Consider the following 24,462-nt stretch of genomic DNA (forward strand, 5'->3'; position numbering starts at 1 on the left):
TTCATGGGGGAGGGGGGCAGAAGTCTGTCACAGGGGTCTCAATAGTTCCAAATATAACTAATTTTGTAGAACATTTTAAGAGAAAAATAGGCCCCTACAGTAATTCTTTTTTACCTACACTCATTTATGCCCCCATTCCTTAAAGGAAACTTAAATTTCAGTATAACATTTTTCAATATAAGCTCAGATACTTTTCTTTTTGCCCTCTTTCTTAAAAAATGCCCAAAAAATTGTTTTTTTAAATTTTGTATACTCGCACATTCTTATTCAAATTGCCCCACCGGACTTAAATTTGCCTTTTTTTAGAATGCTACCAAATTTTTATAATTTACATCTTTTTATTTATTTATATCCCTTAATGTTTTATAAATACACCCAACTTTAATGTAAATACTCCAAAATTAAGAATTTTTGATTACAAAAAAGCTCCTTCATTTACTTTGAAAATGCCCTTGATAAAAAATTTGCCCTCAAAAAATATTTAAGATTTCCCATACACCAATTTGCCCAAACTAAAAAAAAGCCCACCAAAAAAAAAATTTGCCCCTATAACAAAGATTTAAGCTTTCCTCAAACTGAAAATTGCCCCCCAAAAAAAATTAAATTTCCCCCTGCAATGTAAATATAAGATTTTTCCAGCACAAACTTGCCCCAAACTGAAAAGATGCCCCTAAATATAAAAATTTACTCCCAAAATATCTTGAATTGGTAAGGTAGTTTTGTTATGGTTGAGAATAATACACATTTTTCTTGCCCCTCCCCCCCTTAGAAATGTTTAGGGGGGGGGGGGCAAAAAAAATTTGCGTTACGCGCAACCTAATAGCCCATCGTGTCTCATATTCAAACCCGATATTATCTGTTACAATTCTCTGAAATTTCGAAATGTATGGAAAATGAGTGCCCTTTTACCTCTTTTTCAGATCTTACATTCCTTTGTTTGCATATTTGAAGATCACATTTTTTTCTATTCTTTAATCAATTAACTAGGCTTCAGTGATAATTCGCGCCCTTCTTTCAAGTAATTATTTTATTGGTTTTATAATATCTATATATGTAATTTGCTTGTCTGTCTGTCTGTTTGTATAAAAAAAACGGCTGAACGGAACAGGCCCATATTTTTTGTGGAACCTCGCGTGACCTCAGGGAAGGTTTATAGATGATCGAATTTTCAAAACATTTGCTTCTAACAGATTTCGATTTTTGAAAATTTTTAAAAATCCACGATTTTTTTTAATCCGCGAATTTTTTTGTTTCTTTTTGTTTTACAATGTATACGAACAGAACATGTTCACAGTTGAAATAAAAGATGAGTAATTTTATGTTTTTTTTGGGTCAAAACTTTCTCCAAAATTATTTTTAACGATAAATGTTTTAATCATGATCATTGATTATGATCAGCCGGGGAATTCTTCCGAGGTCTTGAAAGGTTATCTAAGATTTTGTTGTCCGAGCGCTTAAGCAATGTCGGCGTTTATGAATTTAATATATTTAGGACCCTGCCGACCAATGTGTGAACGTGTTAAACAACTCTGTTATCCAGTTCTTCAGGAGTTCAGCATCCCTTGGCCGGATGCTTTAGGTAAACATCAGGGCTGTCAATTTTCTCCAAATATTCACGTTTTTTAAAATAATGTTTTTCACGAGAAGTTATGTAATATTGCATGTTTGCGCGGAGCAACATTTTTTTTCTCAGGATTTTTATTGGCTGAATTGGGGAAATTCATGAAATTATGGGGTAAAATAGATACATTATTGGGTATAAAGTAAAGATGTCCAATTTTTCATTTTTTACACCCCTGGGTATTTATTAAAATAAACTTTACTTTTTTATTTTATTTGTTTTGATTAATATTTTGTTTCACCAATTTTGAATTTATTATTAGTTTTCTATAATAAAAAACATGTCGAAAGTTATATTATATTTAATGAACTTATTCTTCATTCAAAATTAAAAAATTTTGGTGGTTCCAAATGTGAAATTGGTGATAATTTAGTATTACTTATTTTTTTCAAAACATTTTTCTCACTTCTAAAAAATAATTTTATAGGAAAAAAATATTATATTAAGCAAACAATGAATTGTATTATTAATATTTCTTCCTGATAGTGGGGTTCTCAACAATACTTTTTCGTAACTTTTCGGGGTTTTTTTTTCTCATCCTAGAAAGTAGAAATATAATCCAATAAAACTAAAATCTGAGGAAATGTCACCTTTGCAAAATATAAAAGTCGTTGACTATCGATCTATCTTAAAGGGATTGTTAGCGTTATATCAAGTGACCTTTCATGCAAACTGCTAAGATGGCAATATCCAATTTACAACGGTACCCTTGAATGCGTTGTTTGAACATGTATGGATTAGATATCTTTGTTTTTGTTTTTAAACTGCTTATTTTCATCTGTGGTTTCTCTGCAAAAGTGACTTGCACATTTCTTGCTAGTAAGAAACAATGAAGAAATATTATCAGAGTCAAACATTTTTCGACTCGGAAAAATAGCGTTATCCTCCACAGATCAAGGGTTAAAGGATCCATCGCTTTTAAATCGGGCAGTGCTATCTAGTATCCATTCATGGAGGGTCTCTTGAAATTACACTTTCAGTCCCTTTAATATAAACCAACTTGGAATAAGAGTCAATTGTATTTACTTTATATATAATTATTATCTATTTATCTAGGGATCTGCGCAGGCGGGGTTGGAAACCTTCTTCCCCCTGATAAAATACAATTGTTCTCCTGATCTTCTATTCTTCCTCTGCTCTGTTCATGTCCCTATGTGTGTAGCACTACCACCCACTCCTACATCAGTTCTACCACAAAATCAGCTTATAGGTATATAGCCCCCCCCCTGAACAGGGGGTTCGTGTTCCTATGTGAGTCGCACCACCTACTCGTATATCAGTTCTACCACAGAATCAGCTTATAGGTTTGTAACCCCCCACCCCCTCTTTGGTCATGCTCCTATGTGAGTAGCACTACCACCCACTCCTACATTAGTTCTACCACAGAATCAGCTTATAGGTACACATTTATTGGTTATCTTGCGTAACTATCTTTTCATTTAAACCTAATCTGACCTAAAATGATATAATCACACCAGGTTGTTAAGAAATATGAGCGGGGGGGGGGGTATATGATTAATATATATTTCGAAATGTTTAAAACTTTTTAGATTAAATTTTAAATTAGAAATAGCATTTTCAAACAAATGACTGGATAAAAATCAAGAATCAAGTAAAAAATATCGATCGTTTAAGATCGACTTTTCAAATCAGTCAATTATAAAATTTTACTTGAAGAATTTTTAGGGATGCGTTGAACTCTCTTCAGGCGAATCCTGATCTTATTCAACGAGTTAAAGAATTCAGTATAGGAAAACCTGAACTTACGAAGGTAAGGGGTCCGAGCACTGGAACTATGTAGTTAAGGTATTGCCATTATATGATGGCTGAGTGCTGCAGCCAAGATAAAATAAGGGGCTAGTTAAAGCAAACATTGGGATTTCTTAACGACTTACCAAAGATATTCCCTGTACTGTACCTTCCTCCACCATAAGATGATGATGATCCAGCGCCAGCGAGTAGGGTAGGCCCCACTCTAGTCAGACTCCACCTTACAATCAACTCATTCATCAATCAATCAATCATCTACTAATCCAACAATTAATCAATAACCCTTTTAAATTTAACGAACCCGTTCACATGCCTTCGGTTGAAGCCTGACTGAGACCGAATACACCTGTACACGGTACAACCTTAGCTAAACCAGTTTCAGATCGAACACTACGTGCACAACAGTACCAGGGTCGTCACAAAAAATCGATTTCTCCGCTGCGCTTAGAAATCGGCACAATTTACTAATAGAGCAAATATCGTTCTCTAAGGAGTATAGAAAAAATGTCGTTTAGGGCATATGGCTAACGAGTAAATGACCCAGGAGCTAGAGCAATAGAACCATGATTTATTTTTCATTTGAAACTCGATGTTACAATTAAACACTTAACAGGGTTAATATTTTTTAAGAACCCCCCACCTCCTGTGTATACACATCTGCTCTTGTAATCGATGGAAAGCTTAAAATTATGCAGGAGTTCCCCCCCCCCCCTGTCTTTTAAGTTTTATAGGGATTTATTAGCTGAATCGAGGAAATTAAATTAAAAATAGTAACAAGCATAAAAAAGGATGTATAAACATGACACTTTATTCGAAATTATTTCCCCCCCTCCATTGAAATTTTAATAACATTCTCTTTACCTAATTTTTTTCGTTTAGTTTGACCCCTACTTAAAGATGCTACTGGAGACCAGCATGCATAACATGAAACCGGCACAGGTCAATTATATATTCAGGGTGCTACGTGCCCTTTTGATAATCCAAAATTAACTTTTTTGAACCATGTATGTAAGGAACTTTTTACAGCAAAATTAGCAGCACAATTTCAAGTCCAAAAATTTTTTATTCTCATAAAATCTGAAAAAAGATGTGTATGTCAATTTGTCAAAAGTTGTTCTGGGAACCTATGATTATCTAACGGATATCGAGAAGAATACAATTACCTAAATATATAAAGCAGTAATCAGTTTTGTTTATTTTTCTTAAGTCATGAACCCTTTGCCAAATTTGCCACAGAAATTTTCTTAGCTTGGTTTTAAACTTCTTAGTTTAAATTAAGAATTAAAATTTTCCAGGCTGCTGTTTTACAGAACCTTATGATTCTTTTTGGATTTTATTGTAAAATCTGTTATTTTCCTGTTAAATAATCATTTAAAATCTTCTATTTTGTAACAAAAAGATAATTTAAAAAATGTTTATGATATTTAGGGTTTCTCCGGTAGCTGTGCTGGACTAAGCTTCCCTTTAAACCATCATTATCTGAATAGAACAGCACAGTGTATTCCTAAATGTGGAACAGATGTCCTCTTTGCCAAGGTGGGTCACTAAGTTAAAAGTGAGGTGGAGGGGGGAATAAAATGTCAAGAACATTAATTGACAATTTTTTCCCTTTTTTTCGAACCCGATTATTCATTTGTTTTAAAAAAAAATCATTCATTTTTTTCAATTCAGTGGGGGCAACACCAAAAAATTCATAATTCAAAATTCCTAAAAATAATATTCCTTTTTCCTGCTTTCCTAATTTAAAAATAATTAAGGAGGGAGAGAATGATTTTTCAAGATACCCGATACCGGGGGGTCCACTCATTTCACTTTCAGAATCGATGAATTTTAAAACCAACACATTATTTAAAAAAAAAAATACTGTGAGTTTGTCCTGGTTTTGTGAAGTTCAAGTATGACACATTTTGGCTAATCCTGTCGTAGGTTTTTTTCAGGGAAAATAAACTTATTTGCGCAGAAATTTTTTAAATCCTTTATACAAACCGGTGTCCTGCATGGGGCAGACTCTTGTATGGGGCGGACTCGTCCCCTAAAGTTTTAACCATATTAGCACAATGTTAGACATAAAAAGCAATGTTAAAACATTAAAAATTATTAGTTGACATATTTTAAATACGTATTAAGGTCTTAAATGTATTTTAAAGGGGGCAATGAATGTTCTCTTCCTTTCAAATCATCAAACAATTAATATTTACTCGAGAAATAGATAATTTTTAATGTGTTTTTCAAATCAAAATACATAAATAGATATCGGAAAATGTGATAACTTTCCTTTTTGTGTCTACCATTGTGCTAAAATGGTTAATCCATGCATGACACCGAAAATTATGTATTAATTGGATGTATTTCCTGCAGATTATCAGAAAATCCGCGAAAATAATAATTTTAAAATTTCCGAGTTCCTCTTCCGTGTACACAAAACCAACAAAGTATCTACATTCTTCAATATAAGGGACATGTGAAGTCACCATATCTTAAGTATTTAAATGGAAAAAGAATAATAACAAACATATATGTATGATTTATGATTTAAAAGTTATTCTATAATAATGTTCCAACCGCAAACTTTTTAAAATTTTTTGATTGAAAAATGAAACATTTAACATCAGTTAACATTAACAAGTTTTCCTTTCATAGGCGATGCATGTAGATTTAGTCAATTTTAATAAAGTATACTATTTTTAACATTAATATTATGTAGGAGGATAAGAAGTTTGCTGAGATCTGGTTAGCTGTCTGGTCAATCCTGTGCTTCCTCACCACCCTCTTCACCTTGGGCACCTACATACTAGATACAACCAGGGATACAAACCAGTTCAAACTAGACAAAGCCAGTTTAAACCAGTTCATACCAGTTTAAACCAGTTTAAACCAGCTTAAACCAGCTTAAGCCAAATTAAACCAGTTTAAGCCAGTTTAAACCAGTTTAAGCCAGTTTAAACCAGTTTAAGCCAGTTTAAACCAGTTTAAGCCAGTTTAAACCAGTTAAAATAAGTTTAAACCAGTTCATCACGAAGGAAGGGGGAGGGGTGTTTTAAATTTTTTATTTGGAGGAAACGTTGACTGAAAAAAAAACTAACTTATCATTAATAATAGTTCTCCTCAGCTTAGTTTTTATTTATCATACAGATTCTCACCGTTAATATTATTAATAAGTTTAAATTGGTCCGTATTAGATTTAAGTACCCTGAAAAATGTATTGTGTTTCTAAATCTCTCCTATAACATTCTAAGGTATCTATTTATTATTATTTTAAGGCTCAGTTCTCAACTTATTAATGCGCTTATTTTTTAGCACAATTAGAATTTTATATTTGCAATTTGTTTATTTAAAAGATTTAATTTAATGAAAAGACCATGGTCACCACACTGCCGTCTTTTATAATCTTAAAACTTTAAATATTTATTAAAGAGACTGTAATTGCGTAATTGCAAACAGACCTCCATGCAAAGAAGGCAATGCCAGATTCACAACAATACCCTTTTTAAAAATTAATTTTGAAGATTTAGGTTTGAAGATTACTATATGTTTTCCTGCCATGGAAAAGCACAATTCATTTTTGTAAAGAAATCACATTTTAAAATAATTTGTTTTTAAAATTATAAAATCTATTTTATACTTGTTCAGAAAAGCTCTTAATGGTACCTTTGTGAATTGGGCAATGGGCATTGCTATCTTTGCGTAGAGGTTTAGTTGAAATGACGAGTACAGACCCTTTAAGATCAAATTGAAACAACACTGGTAGAAGTTAAAGAAAGGAATATTTTGTTTTGATAAAAAGACGTCTACTGATCCTTAAATTTGCTTGTTTTGTGATAATGAAGTCTAATACTTTGTATTTCATTAGTCTTAATTCAGATATGATAATGGTTGCACACAATTTTTTACATATTTTTAATTTGTTTTTTAAAATTTTATTTTATCAAAAAAGTAACTGATTGCCTCAAACTATGTTTCTAACTTCTTTATAGCCGTTGATATTTGAAACTAAGGTTCACGAAATCTAGTTGAAAATGTACGAAATCTAGTTGAAAATGTACGAAATCTAGTTGATAATGTACGAAATCTAGTTGAAAATGTACGAAATCTAGTTGAAAATGTACGAAATCTAGTTGATAATGTACGAAATCTAGTTGAAAATGTACGAAATCTAGTTGAAAATGTACGAAATCAAGTAGAAATTGTACTAAATCAAGATAAAAATGTACGACATCGGGTTGAAAATGTACGAAATCAAGTTTAAAATGTACGAAATCAAGTTGAAAATGTACAGAAAATGAGATTGATCAGAGCTGGGAATTCTTGTTTTATGAGTACTATCATGATTAATTCAATGATCTCAATCTTTTGGTAATCTGCAGATTAATTTAATCTTTATTAAATATCTGTACCCTGAAGAGATTGCTTGCATTGTTCCTCAAATTAAAAGTACCCTTAGTAGATATTGAGATCAAACATTTGGGTTTATGATTATCCAACACAAAAGTTTCAGCTCTGTTCCAATTATAATTATCTTATCTTCTTAATAAAATTAAAATACGGTGAACAACGACCACTGTTTAGTACTGGATATCTTCTCCGTTTGATGGTGGGCGTTTCTGGAGTATCCTGCACCAGTATACAGGGGGAACCTAGTCTGGTGGTTAGACAGGTTAGTTATATATATAATTATATAATTATTAATTATCTATATCTTAGTGTTATCTAATTATTTATTTATGTACAAGGATTACGTCCGACCCCAGCTTGCACAATATATCTATATCCTGGAGTACACTAATTATATAATTATGTACAATGTTCAGGGATTGAGTCCGACCCCAGCCTGTACAATTATCTTTATCCTGGTGTACTTCTCGAGTCTAGCTGCAGCTGTCTGGTGGACCATAACAACAGCTACTTGGACAATTGTCGTCTTCTCATCACTAGATGTCAAGGTAATAATCAAGGTCGTCTTTCATCTCCTCACTAGACGTCAAGGTAATAATCAAGGTCGTCATCTCCTCACTAGATGTCAAGATAATTAAGGTTGTCTTCCCCTCACTAGATGTCAAGATAATTAAGGTTGCCTTCCCCTCACTAGATGTCAAGATAATTAAGGTTGTCTGCCCTCACTAGATGGCAAGGTTTTAATCAAGGTCGTCTTCTCATCACTAGATGTCAAGATAATCAAGGTTGTCTTCTCCTCACTAGATTTCAAGGTAATCAAGGTTGTCTTTCATCTAGCACAAGAAAAAATCGTTTTTCGAAATTTTTTTTGCGACCATTTTCGCGATAAAGAAATGCGAACATTTCGCGAAAAAAGAATGCACAAATTTGGCGAAAAAAAGAATGCGAAAATTTCGCGGAAAAAGTTGAAATTATGCTTTAAAAAACGAAAATTTCGCGAAACATACAGAATTTGTAATAATAAATGCTCAATTTAGCAAGAAAGTTGCGAACATAAATCAAAAAAGACTAAATTTTGAGAATACAAGACTCATTTTCAAAAAGGGATTTATCCGCGAGCCCAATTCTCTTCATCAAACATTTTTAAATTAAAGGAAGAAAAATTATTTAAATGACATAGTAAAACTTTAAACTGTAACGAAAGATTTATAATGCAATTATAGATCATTCATTACATAATGCGCCCTCTGCTGTTCCAAAAATGTGCTTGCCAGCCGGATCGCTTCACGTACGCGGGTGCTTATTTTTATCAGACATTGGCTTAAAGGGTCACTTTGAATTACGTCTCGAGTCCCTTTATTCTGAATTCTTAATAAATTAATATGTAAAAAATATTCCTAGTTGCTTGAGGTGAAATCTCCATTGTTTCATTTAATTGGTTGGGGGATTCCAGCAGCACTTACTATTTCTTCATTAGTTCTACATCAGGTATTTATTCATTTATTCATTTATTCTTACTATATCTTTATTAGTTCTACATCAGGTATTCATTTATTTATTTATTTATTCATTTATTCATTTATTCATTTATTATTCTTCTTAAATAATATACTCCCTCCCCCCTCTCTTCTTCATCAGCTTATTATACTATATTCTATATTACTAGGTATTCTTCTTAAATAATATACCCCTCCCCCCTCTCTTTTCTTCTCCAGCTTAAACCATATTCTATACTTTAGGTATATATATGAATTGCTTAATAATTGTCTCGATGCAATGTTTATTTCTAGTTTCAAATAACAAAGCAGCAGAAACAAAAAATAAAAGTTCAGTATTTCAAATATCCAAATTTTTTTGGAGAAAATCCTGGAACCAATTGAAGCTATTTAGCAGGATGACCCAAATTGAGAATCGGCTGAAAACAGCTTTTTCACGTGCTTTAGAGCACCTAGCTCTAAAACTCGGCGTTTTATCGAAGAACTAGTTTCAAAGCTTGATCGAATCTTAAAAATTCAAATCCCGAAATCTGCCATTCCAACCAGTAAAATCCACCAGATTCAATTCTAATCCAAACTCCTCTGTGCTCTGGAATTTTAATCTCAACTTATTCCAAAGCTTTTGTCGTTAATAAGTCTTGAGTCTTATTGCACTGAATTTTTAGTCGTTAATAAGTCTTGAGTCTCATTTCACTGAATTTTTAGTCGTTTATAAGTCTTGAGTCTTATTTCACTGAATTTTTAGTCGTTAATAAGTCTTGAGTCTTATTTCACTGAATTTTTAGTCGTTAATAAGTCTTGAGTCTTATTTCACTGAATTTTTAGTCGTTAATAAGTCTTGAGTCTCATTTCACTGAATTTTTTAAATCGCCGGTTCAGAACTTGGTAAGAAAATACATCATGTTTATTTCCAAAAGGTTTGGCGTGTCTGTTGTTTGTGTGCGGGATGGTTGGTAGTATTCTTAGACCCAGTGAGATCAGTTCTAAGATGCTTGCTAGGATCGGTATATTCAGTATCTTCTATACACTTCCCCAGGTTAAGCAATCCTTAGATTAGTTGATTGATTTGATTTGATTGATCCGGTTATGCATAGATTAGAACAATAGTCAATTCAAGTCTGATAAATTGAAATATCCATATATTTAATGGATTAATTTATAAAATTTTTATTGATTCATTCATTTAATGAGTGATTTATCCTTGATTTAGTTATTGATTGATCAATGATTGATTGATTGATTATTTGGTTGATTGTTTTATGTATAGATCGAATGAACTATTTATTTGTGGATCATTGATTGCGTGTTTGAGTGAATAATTGATTATTGATTTATTTATTGTTTTATTGATTGCCTAATTGATCGATTGGGTTGTGCTCGATTGATCGAGTGTTTGATTAATTGATTGATTGATTGATTCATTCATCATTCATTTATTTATCAACTCACCTATTCATTCATTCATTAAGTTGTCCTTGATTAATTGATTTGTTCTTGTTTGATTGAGTTTTTGATTAGAAGAATGTTTGATTAAAAGAATGTTTGATTGAAGATTGTTTGATTAGTTGATTGATTGATTGACTAATATAATCTATCTATCTGTAGATATGTGTGGTTGGATCCTTAATATATGAATGGTTAGAAAGACCAAGTTGGAGAACTGATCCTTCAAAACATCCTGTCATTGGTAGGATTCATAGATTTGTGTTGGTAGGATTCATAGTTAAAAGTTGGTAGGATTCATAGATTAAAGTTGGTAGGATTCATAGATTAGAGTTGGTAGGATTCTTAAATTAGAGTTGTTAGGATTCATATATTAGAATTGGTAGGATTCATAAATTAGAGTTGTAGTAGGATTCATGGATTAGAGTTGGTAGGGTTCATAGTTTAGAGCTGTTAGGATTCATAGATTAGAGTTGTAGTATGATTCATAGATTAGAGTTGGTAGGATTCATAGATTAGAGTTGGTTGGATTCATTGATTAGAGTTGGTAGGATTCATTGATTAGAGTATGGTAGGATTCATAGATTAGAGTTGTAGTAGGATTCATAGATTAGAGTTGGTTGGGTTCATAGTTTATGTTGCTTGAATTCATAGATTTGAATTGGTAGGATTCATTGATTAGAGTTGGTAGGATTCATTGATTAGAGTATGGTAGGATTCATAGATTAGAGTTGTAGTAGGATTCATAGATTAGAGTTGGTTGGGTTCATAGTTTATGTTGCTTGAATTCATAGATTTGAATTGGTAGGATTCATTGATTAGAGTTGGTAGGATTCATAGACTAGAGTATGGTAGGATTCATTGATTAGAATTGGTAGGGTTCTTAGATTAGAGTTGGTAGGATTCATAGTTTAAGTTGTTAGGATTCATAGGTTAGAGTTGGTAGGATTCATAGATTAGAGTTGGTAGGATTCATAAATTAGAGTTGTTAGGATTCATATATTAGAGTTGGTAGGATTCATAGATTAGAGTTTTAGTATGATTCACGGATTAGAGTTGGTAGGATTCATTGATTATAATTGGTAGGGTTTATAGTTTAGAGCTGGTAGGATTCATAGATTAGAGTTGGTACGATTCATGGATTAGAGTTGGTAGGATTCAAAGATTAGAGTTGGTAGGATTCATAGATAAGGGTTGGTAGGATTCATCTATTAGAGTTGGTAGGATTCATAGAAAGAAGAAATTAAATAGCTGATATAAATTTAAATTTTTAGAAGTATTCATGATGAGAATCTCGATGTGGTTGGTGGTAGGCATTATCTCAGGCTCGTGGGTCTTGTCGACTAGGTACCCCCTCCCTCATCTTAAATCCTTCACCCATACCCTCTTCTTATCATTTACGAGTACAGGGGTGCATATAGGAGACGGTAAAACGTGTCTGTAAAATAATGTTTTCTTGTTGAAAAAGAGGCAAATTGAATCATACTTTTCTTTTTTTCTCACATTTTCCCTGAAAAAAAAACTTTTTTTCTTATATTGTCGTTATTTAACAAATCAGATTTCGCGTTCGCAAAACATTTTATTACATTTTTTAGAACTATCCGTGTATGGAAGGGTTTGCTAAGGAAGTGTACAGGAGTTTGGAGCAAACATAAGAAACCTTCAACTCCCATTTTTCCTAAGGTTGCTTACAAGTAAGTTAATTGTGTAACTGTCCAAATTTTTAAATTAATTTAATATAAAAAAAATTATCTAATATTTCCATTTATCAATTTAGCTATTTTGCAAAGCAGTTATAACTTTAGAAATTTAACTTTTTAACAATTAAACTATTAATGATTTTTAAAATTTATTTGATTTTTTTCTTTTTTTTTAATTTTCAATACTCTAAACTTTGTTTACATACATTTTTTTAGTTTGAAATATCAGTCTTGGAACACACAATTCAAAATCGTGTAGTTGTACAAATCTGTTCATTATTAAATCTATTAATGGCAAAAAAGCGGTTTTAAAGGGTGAAATTTTGTCCCAAAAAATACGTGTTATGGGCCTTAACTCATACAATTTGTAAATATTCGTAAAGCTAAAAAATGTACCTTAATCAGTGGCATTGTGGTTTTTTAGATTTTTTTAATGATAAATGGGTCCTGAAGAAGGAATTTTATAAAAAAATGTACCTTAATCAGTGGCATTGGGTTTTTTAGAAATTATTTTTTCTTTAAAATTTAAATTGGTTCTGAAAAAGGGATTATATAGAAAAATTTTTTTTCAAAGTTTTTGTATACTTTGAACATTAATTATTGCTTTAAAAACACATTTTTTTATGTCTAGAAGTGCTCCGACAGAAATGGGAGAAAATAAACAAAATATCATGACTTTAGATAATCTGGCAACTCTCAGGTCACTATTTTTTAATTCTGATGATTATTCAAATATTTGTTTACATTTTGGAAGAAATTATTCACAACCCTGGTCATTTTAAACTCACAGAAAAGGCGGCAAACCACAATTTGGAAATGTCTATTTTCTGCTAGTCGCTTCACTAACATCTGTGTAAAATCAGATTTACAAATGAATGCTATAAACTATTTCAAAGATCAAAGACGATTGTAAAGTCATTTAATAAATTGTAAATTAATTTTTCGAAAATGATTTGGCCTCCAGAACTTCAGTTAATGTTTGCGCGAATCGCAAATTTTTCTGAAAAGTTTTATTCGGATTTGGGGAAAATAAATAATTTTTAGTGGAAAATAAACAAATTTTTTTTTTTTGGGGGGGGGGGGAAATATGACAAAAAGATAATAAAACTTGTCTTTTGATGTCCAATTTTAAAATTTTTCCTCAGATCTGCAAAAATCATTCCAAGGGCCCGAGAGTATGCAATCCGGCCCTGTGCTTGTTCTGATCAAGTATGAATAAGATATCGATGTTTTTTTTATTTAAACTATTTATTTTAATTTTTGGTTTCTCTGCAAAAGAAACATGTGCATTTCTAGCTTAAACGAAATAATGGAGAAAGCCACAGCAAAAAAAACGTTATCTTAGACATTTTGAATCAGATTATGATTATGAGGGTACCGTTGTAAATCGGACATTGCTTTCTTGACATGGACTTAAAATAACGCTTACAGTCCCTTTAGAAGATTATATACTGAAAATATAAATGTTTGATTAGACGAGGGCAGTCTGCACAACAATATCAACAACAACTTCAACAACACACAGAGCTTCAACAGCAACAGGTTCACCTGCTCCAACAGCACACAGAGCTTCCAAGTGGATTCAGAAATGAGAGAGTGTTCTTGTAAATTAGCTGGCGGTCATGATGACTCGTTACTATTGATAATGATCCGGATCCAAGGAACAAAATATCTTAAAACTTTTCCGATGACCTAGATCCGGATCCAGATATGGATTGGATTCAACCACGGATCCAGGAGCAAAATATCAAAACTGTCCGTATTAAAATGAAATGAATCCTTAAAAACGGAAAAACTTCTGAATTTTTCTTCCGATGGATATTTGAATCCATTCTCCCAAATTGTCAAGTAAATTTACGATTAGAACTTAAAATTTCAGTCGTTTTATAACTCATAATATCTCATATTTATTAAATGTAGACAACAAATATTATTATCTTTAAATTAAATTGGCAGTCTTTGGCAATAAATGAAGATTTTCCTTTCTTTGCAATAAAATTGCCCAACAGCCAACAATGCATAGTTTTCAAGCAGTCTTAATTAATGTATTATGCTAGTCATATCGTAAACTTGTATGGACTTAATTATTATTTATTTTATTTATCTATAAATTTTGAAAATTACATTTAATGTGACATATCATTCAAATATAATAAACATGTGCCAAAATCATAAAGCAAATAAAGTCAATTACATCAGAACATGGTTCAAAATGTATGAATGTATTGTTCGATGTTTCTGTAACTTCATGTACACATAAATGTTCATGATCATGTTCATGTACACATAAATGTTCATGATCATGTTCATGATAATTTGTTAATTCTTCACTGTTCATAATTGTGTTTATAATCCGCCAATAAAATGTGTTTTCTTAAAAACCCAAAACTTACTTTCAGATAAATCCCATTTGAGTCATCCCAAGGACTAGGAATATTAAAATATATTCTTCGCAAACTTAGAATTTTGTCATTACCGTTGTCATGACATAGTATTGATCTGAAGGTCCAACGTGTTTTTGACGTTTTTGAGGTCAACCATTTTGTATGATTTTAATCCGGAAAATTTAATAGTGTTCGAACATAACTCAGTATTGTGAACTCATAAATATGTCTGTAACTGCAAAGTTCAGTTCTCAAGAGCGGTTGATTAAACGTAAAAGGAATTAAAGTCGTCTTTGTTTACTAAGATATATATATATATATGTAATATATACTCAAAAGCGGTAGATGAAACAGTAAAAGGAATCAAAGTCGTCTTTGCTTACTAAGATCTGTATATAATATATACAATGTTTTTGTTTGTTTAATGGCTAGTTCTCTTTGTTTGTATCGAAAAAGCGGCTAAGCCGATCGGGCCCAAGGTTATAATGCAAGGAAAGTTATTTCAGAGTACGCATCTTTTGTACTGCAGTGCACTGTCTCTGGGCGGTAATGTTAACGAGAATGTCGTGGGTCTATTCCATTGTTTTCAGGTTATCACTGTATGTATGGATAGTGTTTACTGGGGCCTATGAAAGATAGATGGAACTTATCACGTGACCTAATGGTTGGATTTGAGAGTTAGGCTGGGAATACCACTACCCCGCTATAACTAATGACCCTTTTTTATTTGTAACGGTTCTAATTATATATTTCTGAAAACTTCTAAAACGGCAAATTTATAAATTATTACCAACCAGAATACTCTGGAATAGGAAGTTGACTTAAATATTGATTTAATACGTTAATGTAAAAATATTTACTTTTTAACAAAACCAAAAAATGTCGTCTTCATATTTCTTGCATGTTCTCACTGTAATCACAAATTATAAAACCTCTTCGCAAATATTCACTTTCATAAAAATATTTCTCTCGTTATCTTTTTTATTAATCTTTTGACTCCTGGCTTGAATATATTTACAGTGTCATTAATGCCTTAACATTTTATTGTGAAAGACGACATTCAAGGCATGCTTTCACACAACATCATATTGCAAAAAAACTATTTTGTAAATTTATATTTCTCCAGAAATAACTACACTTTAAAAGTTAGGTGAAGGGATGGGCTTCGTTAACGGAGAGCGTTCATAATTTTCTGGAACGATCAGGATATCCAGTTAACGATGTCAGCGTTCCAAAAAAATAACACGCCTTACAAGACGTTCTTTAAATTATTAATTAACTAACGGTATAAAGGATGATGGATCGTTTCCGATTGTTTAAAAAAAAAACGAAGAAAAACAAATAACGTAATGATCGTTTTTGGTTTTTTTAAAAAAACGATCCTTTTCATAAACTATAGTTTTTTTATAAAAATAAACGATTGTTTTCAAAAACTATAGTTTTTTGAAAGTTTATAACGATATTTTTTTTTATAGACTAAACGATATTTTTATTAAACAATGAAAACGAAAGGAAAAATTTTAGTTTTTTCGATTTAAAAAAAACGATAAACAACCCTTAAAGTTAATTAATTGAAATAAATGCTCTTGGATCGTTAAGTCAAAAATAAGAAACGCATTCTTCATTTAATCATGATTTAATAGTAACAGGTATAAATGGTTGAGTTAAAAAGAAATTGAGTTTTGATCCACACAATGTAATTTTTTAGTTCCTTTTCTTTGCAACCCGATTTCGTTCTAGTTTTGAAATATCAAAGGTTTACAACATCAGGTATGCTTAAACTACAGGGTTGGAGAATATTGCTGTTACGGTGTCTCCACCTCCTTTTAAAATAAGTATCAACCCTAATGTTTTCCCCTTTCCTTTTACTTCACTTTCCTAGCTGAAATATTTCTGTTACCGCCAATTTGTTCATTCTTCACAACATTTCTCAATTTTTGGGTTTGACTTACAACCAATAAAACTGGAAAAGGAAGACGACATTTCAACAATCTCTTGTGAATTTGATGTGTTGTTTTATAGCATATTGTTGTTAGTGATTTGCCTTTAATTTCTTTGTTTTCACCATAGTTTCAGTAGAAGTAAATATTTCCAATTATAGTGATAGCTCCGATTGAAGGATTCATAACTCTAATTGAACAATGAGAAAGATAGAAGTTACCGCCATACTATTTCTTTTGGTTCAGAAGAGACAGCAAACACATGACTGAACCCTGGAATTGGATCCGGCGCTAATGGACTCGGCATACAAGAGTGTTTTGGGTCGTATTTTGCCTATATATTCTTTCAGGGTCAAAAGTTGGCATAATTTTAGAAGAGCAAATCATGTTTAAAATTTAAATTCTAGACATTTGTTTTTCGTTATATTTTGACCCCGGCAGAAGATAAATGCAAAAAAAAGACCCAAAAACGATGCAAAATTGAACGTGTCGTAACGGTCGTCATCGGATCGTTTTTCATTTTTTTTTTTAGAATAAAGATATTGTAAGGTTTGATAATAGCAAACTTAAACATACCACAGTTTTGAAATCTCGGAAGTTTTATTGAATTATCCTTTTTCAGACTAACAGTCGTCTTCCTATTCAAAATATTTATGGGTCTAACTGATACAATTTCAAATGAAATTAAGCTTACAGCCGGCCCCTTTAATAACTACCAGAAGCAAAAAAATTAATATAAGCTCAATGCTCATGTGTATTGCATATTGAAACACCCGTGTTATACGTAGATATAAAATGTTAGAATATGTTTATATCATGCATGAAAATATATTCTATATATAGTCGAATTTCGTACATATAAGTATAACTGTCATTTCATGGAGAATTTTTATTTGATTAAAATCCTTGAAAAGATTCTTCTTCAGCATTCATCAGATAACATAGCGTGCAATACGAGATATTTGTGTGATCAGTTTAGAGCAAAGTGGGTGGGTAGGGGAGGGGCATCAGGGAAAAGAGGGAAAAAAAAACATTTTTAGAACAGACTTTATAACACAATTCAAATTTGTATTGCTTAACGCTGGTGACAAAGTAAATTTATACTCTTCGAAAATAAGAGTTTTTAAATCTAGAAATAAAGCAAATAGACAATATTTAGCGTTTTTCTGTCACATCTTTAGATATCCAGATCTTTAGATATCTATCGATATGCTTTGAATATCCATATTGATATGCTTTAGATATCCATATTGATATGCTTTAGATATCCAGATCGATATGCTTTAGATATCCAGATCTGGCACATCTTGAGATATCCAGATCTATTTGCTTTAGATGTCCAGATCTGACACATCTTTAGATATCCAGATCTCACACATCTTTGGATATCCAGATCTGACACATCTTTAGATATCTAGATCGATATGCTTTAGATATTCAGATCTGACACATCTTTGGATATCCAGATCTGGCACATCTTTAGATATCCAGATCTGACACATCTTTAGATATCCAGATCGAATTTACGATTAGAACTNTCCTGATCTGGGTTTCTCCTTACTAGTTGTATAGTCTCACACCGTCATGTGTATTATTTCAGGATATAGCATTCAAACAGCTATGCTAGCTATATCCTTTTGCTATACTAAATAGAAGAAAATATTATTTGTAACAATATTGTACATTTACATATACATGTTTTTTTTTTATTTTCTGACAATTTTGTAAATTTAAAAGATATTTAGCAATAAACGTTATTATTATTATTATTATTGTTATTATTATTATTATTATTATTATTATTATATAAGTGAGTTACTTTCATGATTTGTTTGGTAAAAAGTTATTTTTTATTTAGGGGTAAATAGGTGGTAGGCGAAAAGAAAAGAAAGGACGGATGAGGGGGAGGAGGGTGGGGGGAAAGGAGGGGAATGGTTGACATTGTAAAAGATGAGTTTAGTATCATGTGAGGTTTTTTCTTGAAGAAGAAATTGAATTTAGTGTTTGAAAAGTTTGTGTGCATGCATTGCATAGATAATTCCTGATTGCAGATGAATCAGCTTGAATCGGCTTGTTTAATGTTTCCTCCTGTATAATACTTACCTTCTACATTCATGCAGAGAACAGGGTGAATAGAACAATCTTTAATAAAAATATTATTATCTAAAATACTTTTAAAGTTGAGAAATTTTTTTTTCGAAATTAGAAACATTTCGGATATATTTTTTCAACAACACTCTGTAGCTCGAATTACGAACAAAATGTAAGAGTTTTGGTATATCACTATATGACCTGACATATGATGGCATTTTTTTCGTTTGTTTGTTAAAAATTAGCTAGTTTTTTAAACTATAAACCAAAGGAATTAAGTCTTTGTTACGAAGTAAGGTTTTCTAATACCTATATAATTGCAAATCCAATTTACTGCAGGCCTTAGATATTTTAAAACATGAATTCAGTTAGATCAAATAGTCGGAGTATGAAATATCAAGGGTTTCCACCATCAGGTTGCCAAGATATAGGGATTAGAAAAGTTGCCCTTGTGAAATGACGCAATTCCGTTAATTTAATAGAGTACAAAATGGGATTTTAGTTAATGCTTAGAATTAAAATTTAGATTTCTTATTTATTACAAAGTTTTATCTACATTTGTATCTTAGTTAAAAGACGACAGTCTTTTTGTTGTTAATTGATTGTAATACATTTTCAAATTTGTAATTATTCATATATATTAACTTTATAAAAAGAATTGATTAAATGTAAGTCAAGTCCGAGGCGTGTCTTTAAACATAATATACTAGCCAACATATGAAAGAAGAAAAAAACCTCCGTGGCATTGATCCCGAGACGTATCCATCAAAACGGTAAAAAAGTTCTAATTTCGGGACAACAAGAGTCATGTGGAAAAAATCCTTGACATCATAAGTCTTTGGAATCAAAGTGCAACCATTTTGAGACTTTAATTTCTGGAACTTTTTTGGAAAAAGAGTCCTAGGTATCTAAAGCTCTGGACTTTTCTGCTTTGCTTTCAGTCACATTTTGTCCTACTGGACTTCCAAAAAATCCGCCCAGAGAGAACCTGGTTTCAATATGTACACAGAGAATACGCAACTACAATTAACTTTCATTGCATTATAACCTTGCTTTTATGTTAAGCAGCGTACTTTATGCAGTATAGTGTGTACTGTTTGTAAACATATGCTAAACTTGCTTTATGTTAAGCAGCTTACTTTATGCAGTATAGTGTGTACTGTTTGTAAACATATGCTAAACTTACTTTATGTTAAGCAGCGTACTTTATGAAGTATAGTGTGTACTGTTTGTAAACATATGCTAAACTTGCTTTATGTTACACAGCGTACTTTATGCAGTATAGTGTGTACTGTTTGTAAACATATGCTAAACTTACTTTATGTTAAGGAGCGTACTTTATGCAGTAAGTGTGTACTGTTTGTAAACATATGCTTAACTTACTTTTAAAGAAAATATTCTTCCCACAAGAATTTTAAATCAAAAATACTTCTGAAAAAGTTCTGTTTTGTCCGGTGGAAATACATAGAGACAAACATATATGTAAACAATCACAAGCTGTTCATTTAATAGGAATATAGACCCCTAACATTGTACAGTCGTCGTCGTATATATCAATACAATAAAGACGACTTTTGATTTCAATTTAGATTTCTACCAAGTACCAAGCTTTCAATTAGCATGGATACAACAAGCGAAAGTTGTCAATTGCAACAGCTTCTTGTAAAATTATAATTAAAAAAATGCTTGTTATAAATTAAAACTTAAAATAAAAGTCGTCTTCATTGTATTGATATAAACGCCTGCCATTGTACCATGGCAGAGACTCCAAGACAGAAAATTTCAACAGCCTCAGACCAATACTTTTTGAGTTATGTAAAAAAAACTACAGGGGGGGGTCAAATTGACCCCCCCCCAGCGGGAATAGGGTTAAAATAAATGTCCGCTAAATACCTACGGCAGAGTCGATTTTACTAGACCCATGTCCTTTGAAGAGCCCCTAAAAAATTTAAACTCCCTGAAAATTACAAAATGCCCAAAAAGAGTCCCTGGAATATCCCTTAATTCCTCTGAAAAGCCCCTGGAAACCCCTGAAATACCCTAGAATGCTCCTAAAGAGACACTGGAAGAGCCCCCAGAATGCCCCTCAAGAGCCCCTAAAATCCCATGGAATGCCCTTGGAAAGCTATTAAAGAGCCCTTCAAATCCCATGGAATGCCCTTGGAAAGCCATTAAAGAGCCCCTGAAATGTCCCTACAGAGCCACTGTAAATCAACTTGAATGCCCCTACAAAGCCCTTGTAAATTAACTTGAATGCCCCTACAGAGCCCCTGGAAAGTCCCTGGAAGAGGCTATTCTACAGGTTCTGATTGTAGGCCTGATACTAGTCACATGTCCAGTCCATACGATTAATGATTCAAACTAAACTAGGCAGACATACAACCAGACATACGTATACTTTCATAACATACAACCAGACATACATATACTTACATAGAAATACAACAAGACAGACATATACTTACATAGACATACAACCAGACATACATATACTTACATAGACATACAACCAGACATACATATATTTACATAGACATACAACAAGACATTCATATACTTACATAGACATACAACAAGACCGACATATACTTACATAAACACACAACCAGACATACATATACTTACATAGACATACAACCAGACATCCATATACTTACATAGACATAAAACCAGACATACATATACTTACATATACATACAACCAGACATACATATACTTACATAGACATACAACCAGACATACATATACTTACATAGACATACAACCAGATATACATATACTTACATAGACATACAACCAGACATACATATACTTACAAAGACATACAACCAGACAGACATATACTTACATAGACATACAACAAAACAGTCATATACTTAGATATATAATTAGATAGACATACAACCAGACATACGTATACTTACATAGACATACAACAAGACAGACATATACTTACATAGACATAAAACAAGGCATACATATATTTACATAGATATACAACCAGACTTACGTGTACTTACATAGACATACAACGAGACATGCATATACTTACATAGACATACAACAAGACAGATATATACTTAGATATATAATTAGATAGACATACAACCAGACATACATATATATATACATAGACAGACATATACTTTGATATCGATATACATAATTAGATAGACATACAACCAGACATACATATTTTATATGTACATACATATACTTACATAGACATACAACAAGACAGACTTATACTTAGATATCGATATATAATTAGATAGACATACAACCAGACATACATATTTTAGATGTACATATATATACTTACATGTAAAACTAATTAGATATGTTTTAATATGCTTTGATATTTGTTGTGTACATGTCTGAAAATTACTTTAAACTCTAGTTATTCGAATTTATGTATAAACTAATTTGCATATGATAAATTCGCACCCTGATCGTTCTCCTTAAATCTATAAAATTGAAATATTTTGTTATTGTTACTAACATTAGGTGGAAAAATAATCAAAACAGCCAAGAGCTATTTTCCACCTAATTGCTTTATACTTGTACTGTTAATATAATCATCAATTTTGTGATTGTAAACTCTATCTGTATACAGATACATTTATTTTAGCAATAAACTTTATCTTATCTTATCTTATCTTAGATAGACATACAACCAGACATATATATACTTAGCTAGAAATTCACTTTTTGTATCTTATCTTATCTTTCATATTTTCTCTGTACTTTTCCAATCTCTGCATTAGATTTTTCATCAATTCTGCTTGTTCCAATCTCTGCTTCTGGGCTAAAACTGTCTCCTGTTACCCTCTGTTATACTGTTTATTTTGTACTCTGATACTCTGGTTGTAATCTTAACGTTGTTTCATCGGACACAGTTCCTCTTATCACACTTTACACAAGGTAATCACTGTATTCTTCAAGATCTTGGCCTTTATCTCGGGTTCCTTGATTCTCGCTGCTGCTACCACTTGTAGTAAATGCCGCGATACTCTTAAAACTTCGGCCAGAACTGCATCAATCCAGGCACGATCTCAGCTCGTATGTTTCAACGAGGACTAGCTATCAATGTCAACACGGACACCAGCTCTTAATGGATCAATGCCAAACCAATGGGAACAATCTCAACTCATATAAGTTTTAAAGATCCTCAATTCTATCATTGAAAATGTGCTAAAGTTAAAACGTAAAATTAAATCATAATTGTAACTTTTTTGATTTCAACAAGGACTAGCTATCAATGTCAACACGGGCACAAGCTCTTCATCGATCAATGCCAAACCAAAGGACTCGATCTCAGCTCATATGTTTAAGCAATGACCAAATTACTTTTATCACCATAATCAAAGCAATTAGATATCTTACAAGTTAATTGTATTTACAGCATAGTTTAAGTTGAAATGTACTTATTTACAAGATCAGTGGGGATAGATATAAATGTAGTTAATCTAATCACAGTACATGGTTTTAAGTATTTACAGACGTAGTTAGGCTAGGTTAATAGCATTATAAGTTTTGGGTAGTTGATGATAAGCGCATTTAGATTTACAGACAATGTACAACGTAATATATCTAGGCATGCTCAGGTTAACAAATATAGGGATTGTTACGGTATTTGCTACACATATAATTAGATAGACAAACATACTTAGATATACATAGAACTATAGATACATATACTTAAAAGACATACAACCAGCTAGACAAACATATACTTTGATATACATATAACTAAACATATATATAATTAGATAGACATAAAACCAGACTTAACTTAGATATACATATAACTAGACATATATATATACTTACACAGACATAACTATTGACATACATATATAAGATAGATATACAGCTAGACTTTCATATACGTAGAAAGACATGCAACTAGACTCAATAACTTATATAGAAAAGTATTATGCAAAATATATTTTTGCAAAAAAGTTTGAATAATTGACATCTTTCTCTGAAAAGACAAGAATCTGAAGACTTCGCACAAATCATTTTTCCATCTTTCCTTTAAAAGATGAAAATTCTATTTTGAAGCAATCTTTCCCCGGACTCATGCAGATAAGTTTACACTTACAGAGAGAGGAAAAATACACATTTAGAATTTACCAGAAACATATCTTGCACACCCAGTCAGGGCATTATCAAATTTATAATTTAACAGAAACATATCATGCTCTCAGTCAGGGCATTATCAAATTTGAGTTAAAGGGACTATATGTAGAACAACTTGTAATTTCCAAGAGATCAATTAATATCAGATTGGCATGTTCGACTCTCAACGGTATTCTTTAAGTTTGTGAAATACCCTGTTTATCTCTCGGAAATTGAAGTTTTTAAAAGTGACTTACGGATTTATGCTGAAGAGACAATGAACAAAAATTCCAGATTTCAACACGTGTAAACATAGGAAAACGACAATAATTTCCTCATTGTAATTAAGAGGTTTCAAGGGTGTGACTGTGTATCGGACATGCCAGTCTTTTTTAAATAGACGTGCTTGCAGTCCCTTTCAGTAATGTGATTATATAATTATATCTTAAGGTAAATTTAGTTATTTGAAAATGTAAAGTAAAAGAAGATGGTCCCAGGTT

At 31.8% G+C, this 24,462-nt stretch overlaps 2 protein-coding genes across 2 annotated transcripts in view; both read left to right on the forward strand.

Annotated features, from left to right (window-relative positions):
• Positions 1-2,854, forward strand: part of LOC111710896 (frizzled-4) — a 3,181-nt gene extending 327 nt beyond the window's left edge. Inside the window, exon 2 of the mRNA XM_023485081.1 lies at positions 2,678-2,854. Coding sequence (XP_023340849.1) covers positions 2,678-2,839 — 162 coding nt within the window. The 3' untranslated portion in view covers positions 2,840-2,854. The remainder of the gene's footprint in view (positions 1-2,677) is intronic.
• Positions 2,855-3,311: 457 nt separating this feature from the next.
• LOC111710894 (frizzled-10) lies at positions 3,312-14,014 on the forward strand. Its single transcript, XM_023485080.1, has 9 exons — positions 3,312-3,392; positions 4,271-4,330; positions 4,820-4,927; positions 6,096-6,196; positions 6,571-6,627; positions 7,958-8,045; positions 8,200-8,331; positions 9,185-9,271; positions 13,898-14,014. The coding sequence occupies exons 2-9, from the start codon at positions 4,289-4,291 to the stop codon at positions 14,012-14,014; spliced, it is 732 nt and encodes a 243-aa protein (XP_023340848.1). The 5' UTR covers positions 3,312-3,392; positions 4,271-4,288.
• The last annotated feature ends 10,448 nt before the right edge of the window (positions 14,015-24,462 follow it).

This window comes from Eurytemora carolleeae, unplaced genomic scaffold, assembly GCF_000591075.1.
Source record: "Eurytemora carolleeae unplaced genomic scaffold, Eaff_2.0 scaffold1074, whole genome shotgun sequence".
In the NCBI taxonomy this organism is placed as follows: Eukaryota; Metazoa; Arthropoda; class Copepoda; order Calanoida; family Temoridae; genus Eurytemora; species Eurytemora carolleeae.

Bases quoted from the DNA above. Each gene is read 5' to 3' on its own strand.
- LOC111710894 (XM_023485080.1), top strand. From the start codon at position 4,289: ATGCTACTGGAGACCAGCATGCATAACATGAAACCGGCACAG. The intron at 4,928-6,095 runs GTGGGTCACTAA...AATATTATGTAG, and splicing joins CAGATGTCCTCTTTGCCAAG to GAGGATAAGAAGTTTGCTGA. The intron at 9,272-13,897 runs GTATTTATTCAT...ATGTTTGATTAG, and splicing joins CTTCATTAGTTCTACATCAG to ACGAGGGCAGTCTGCACAAC.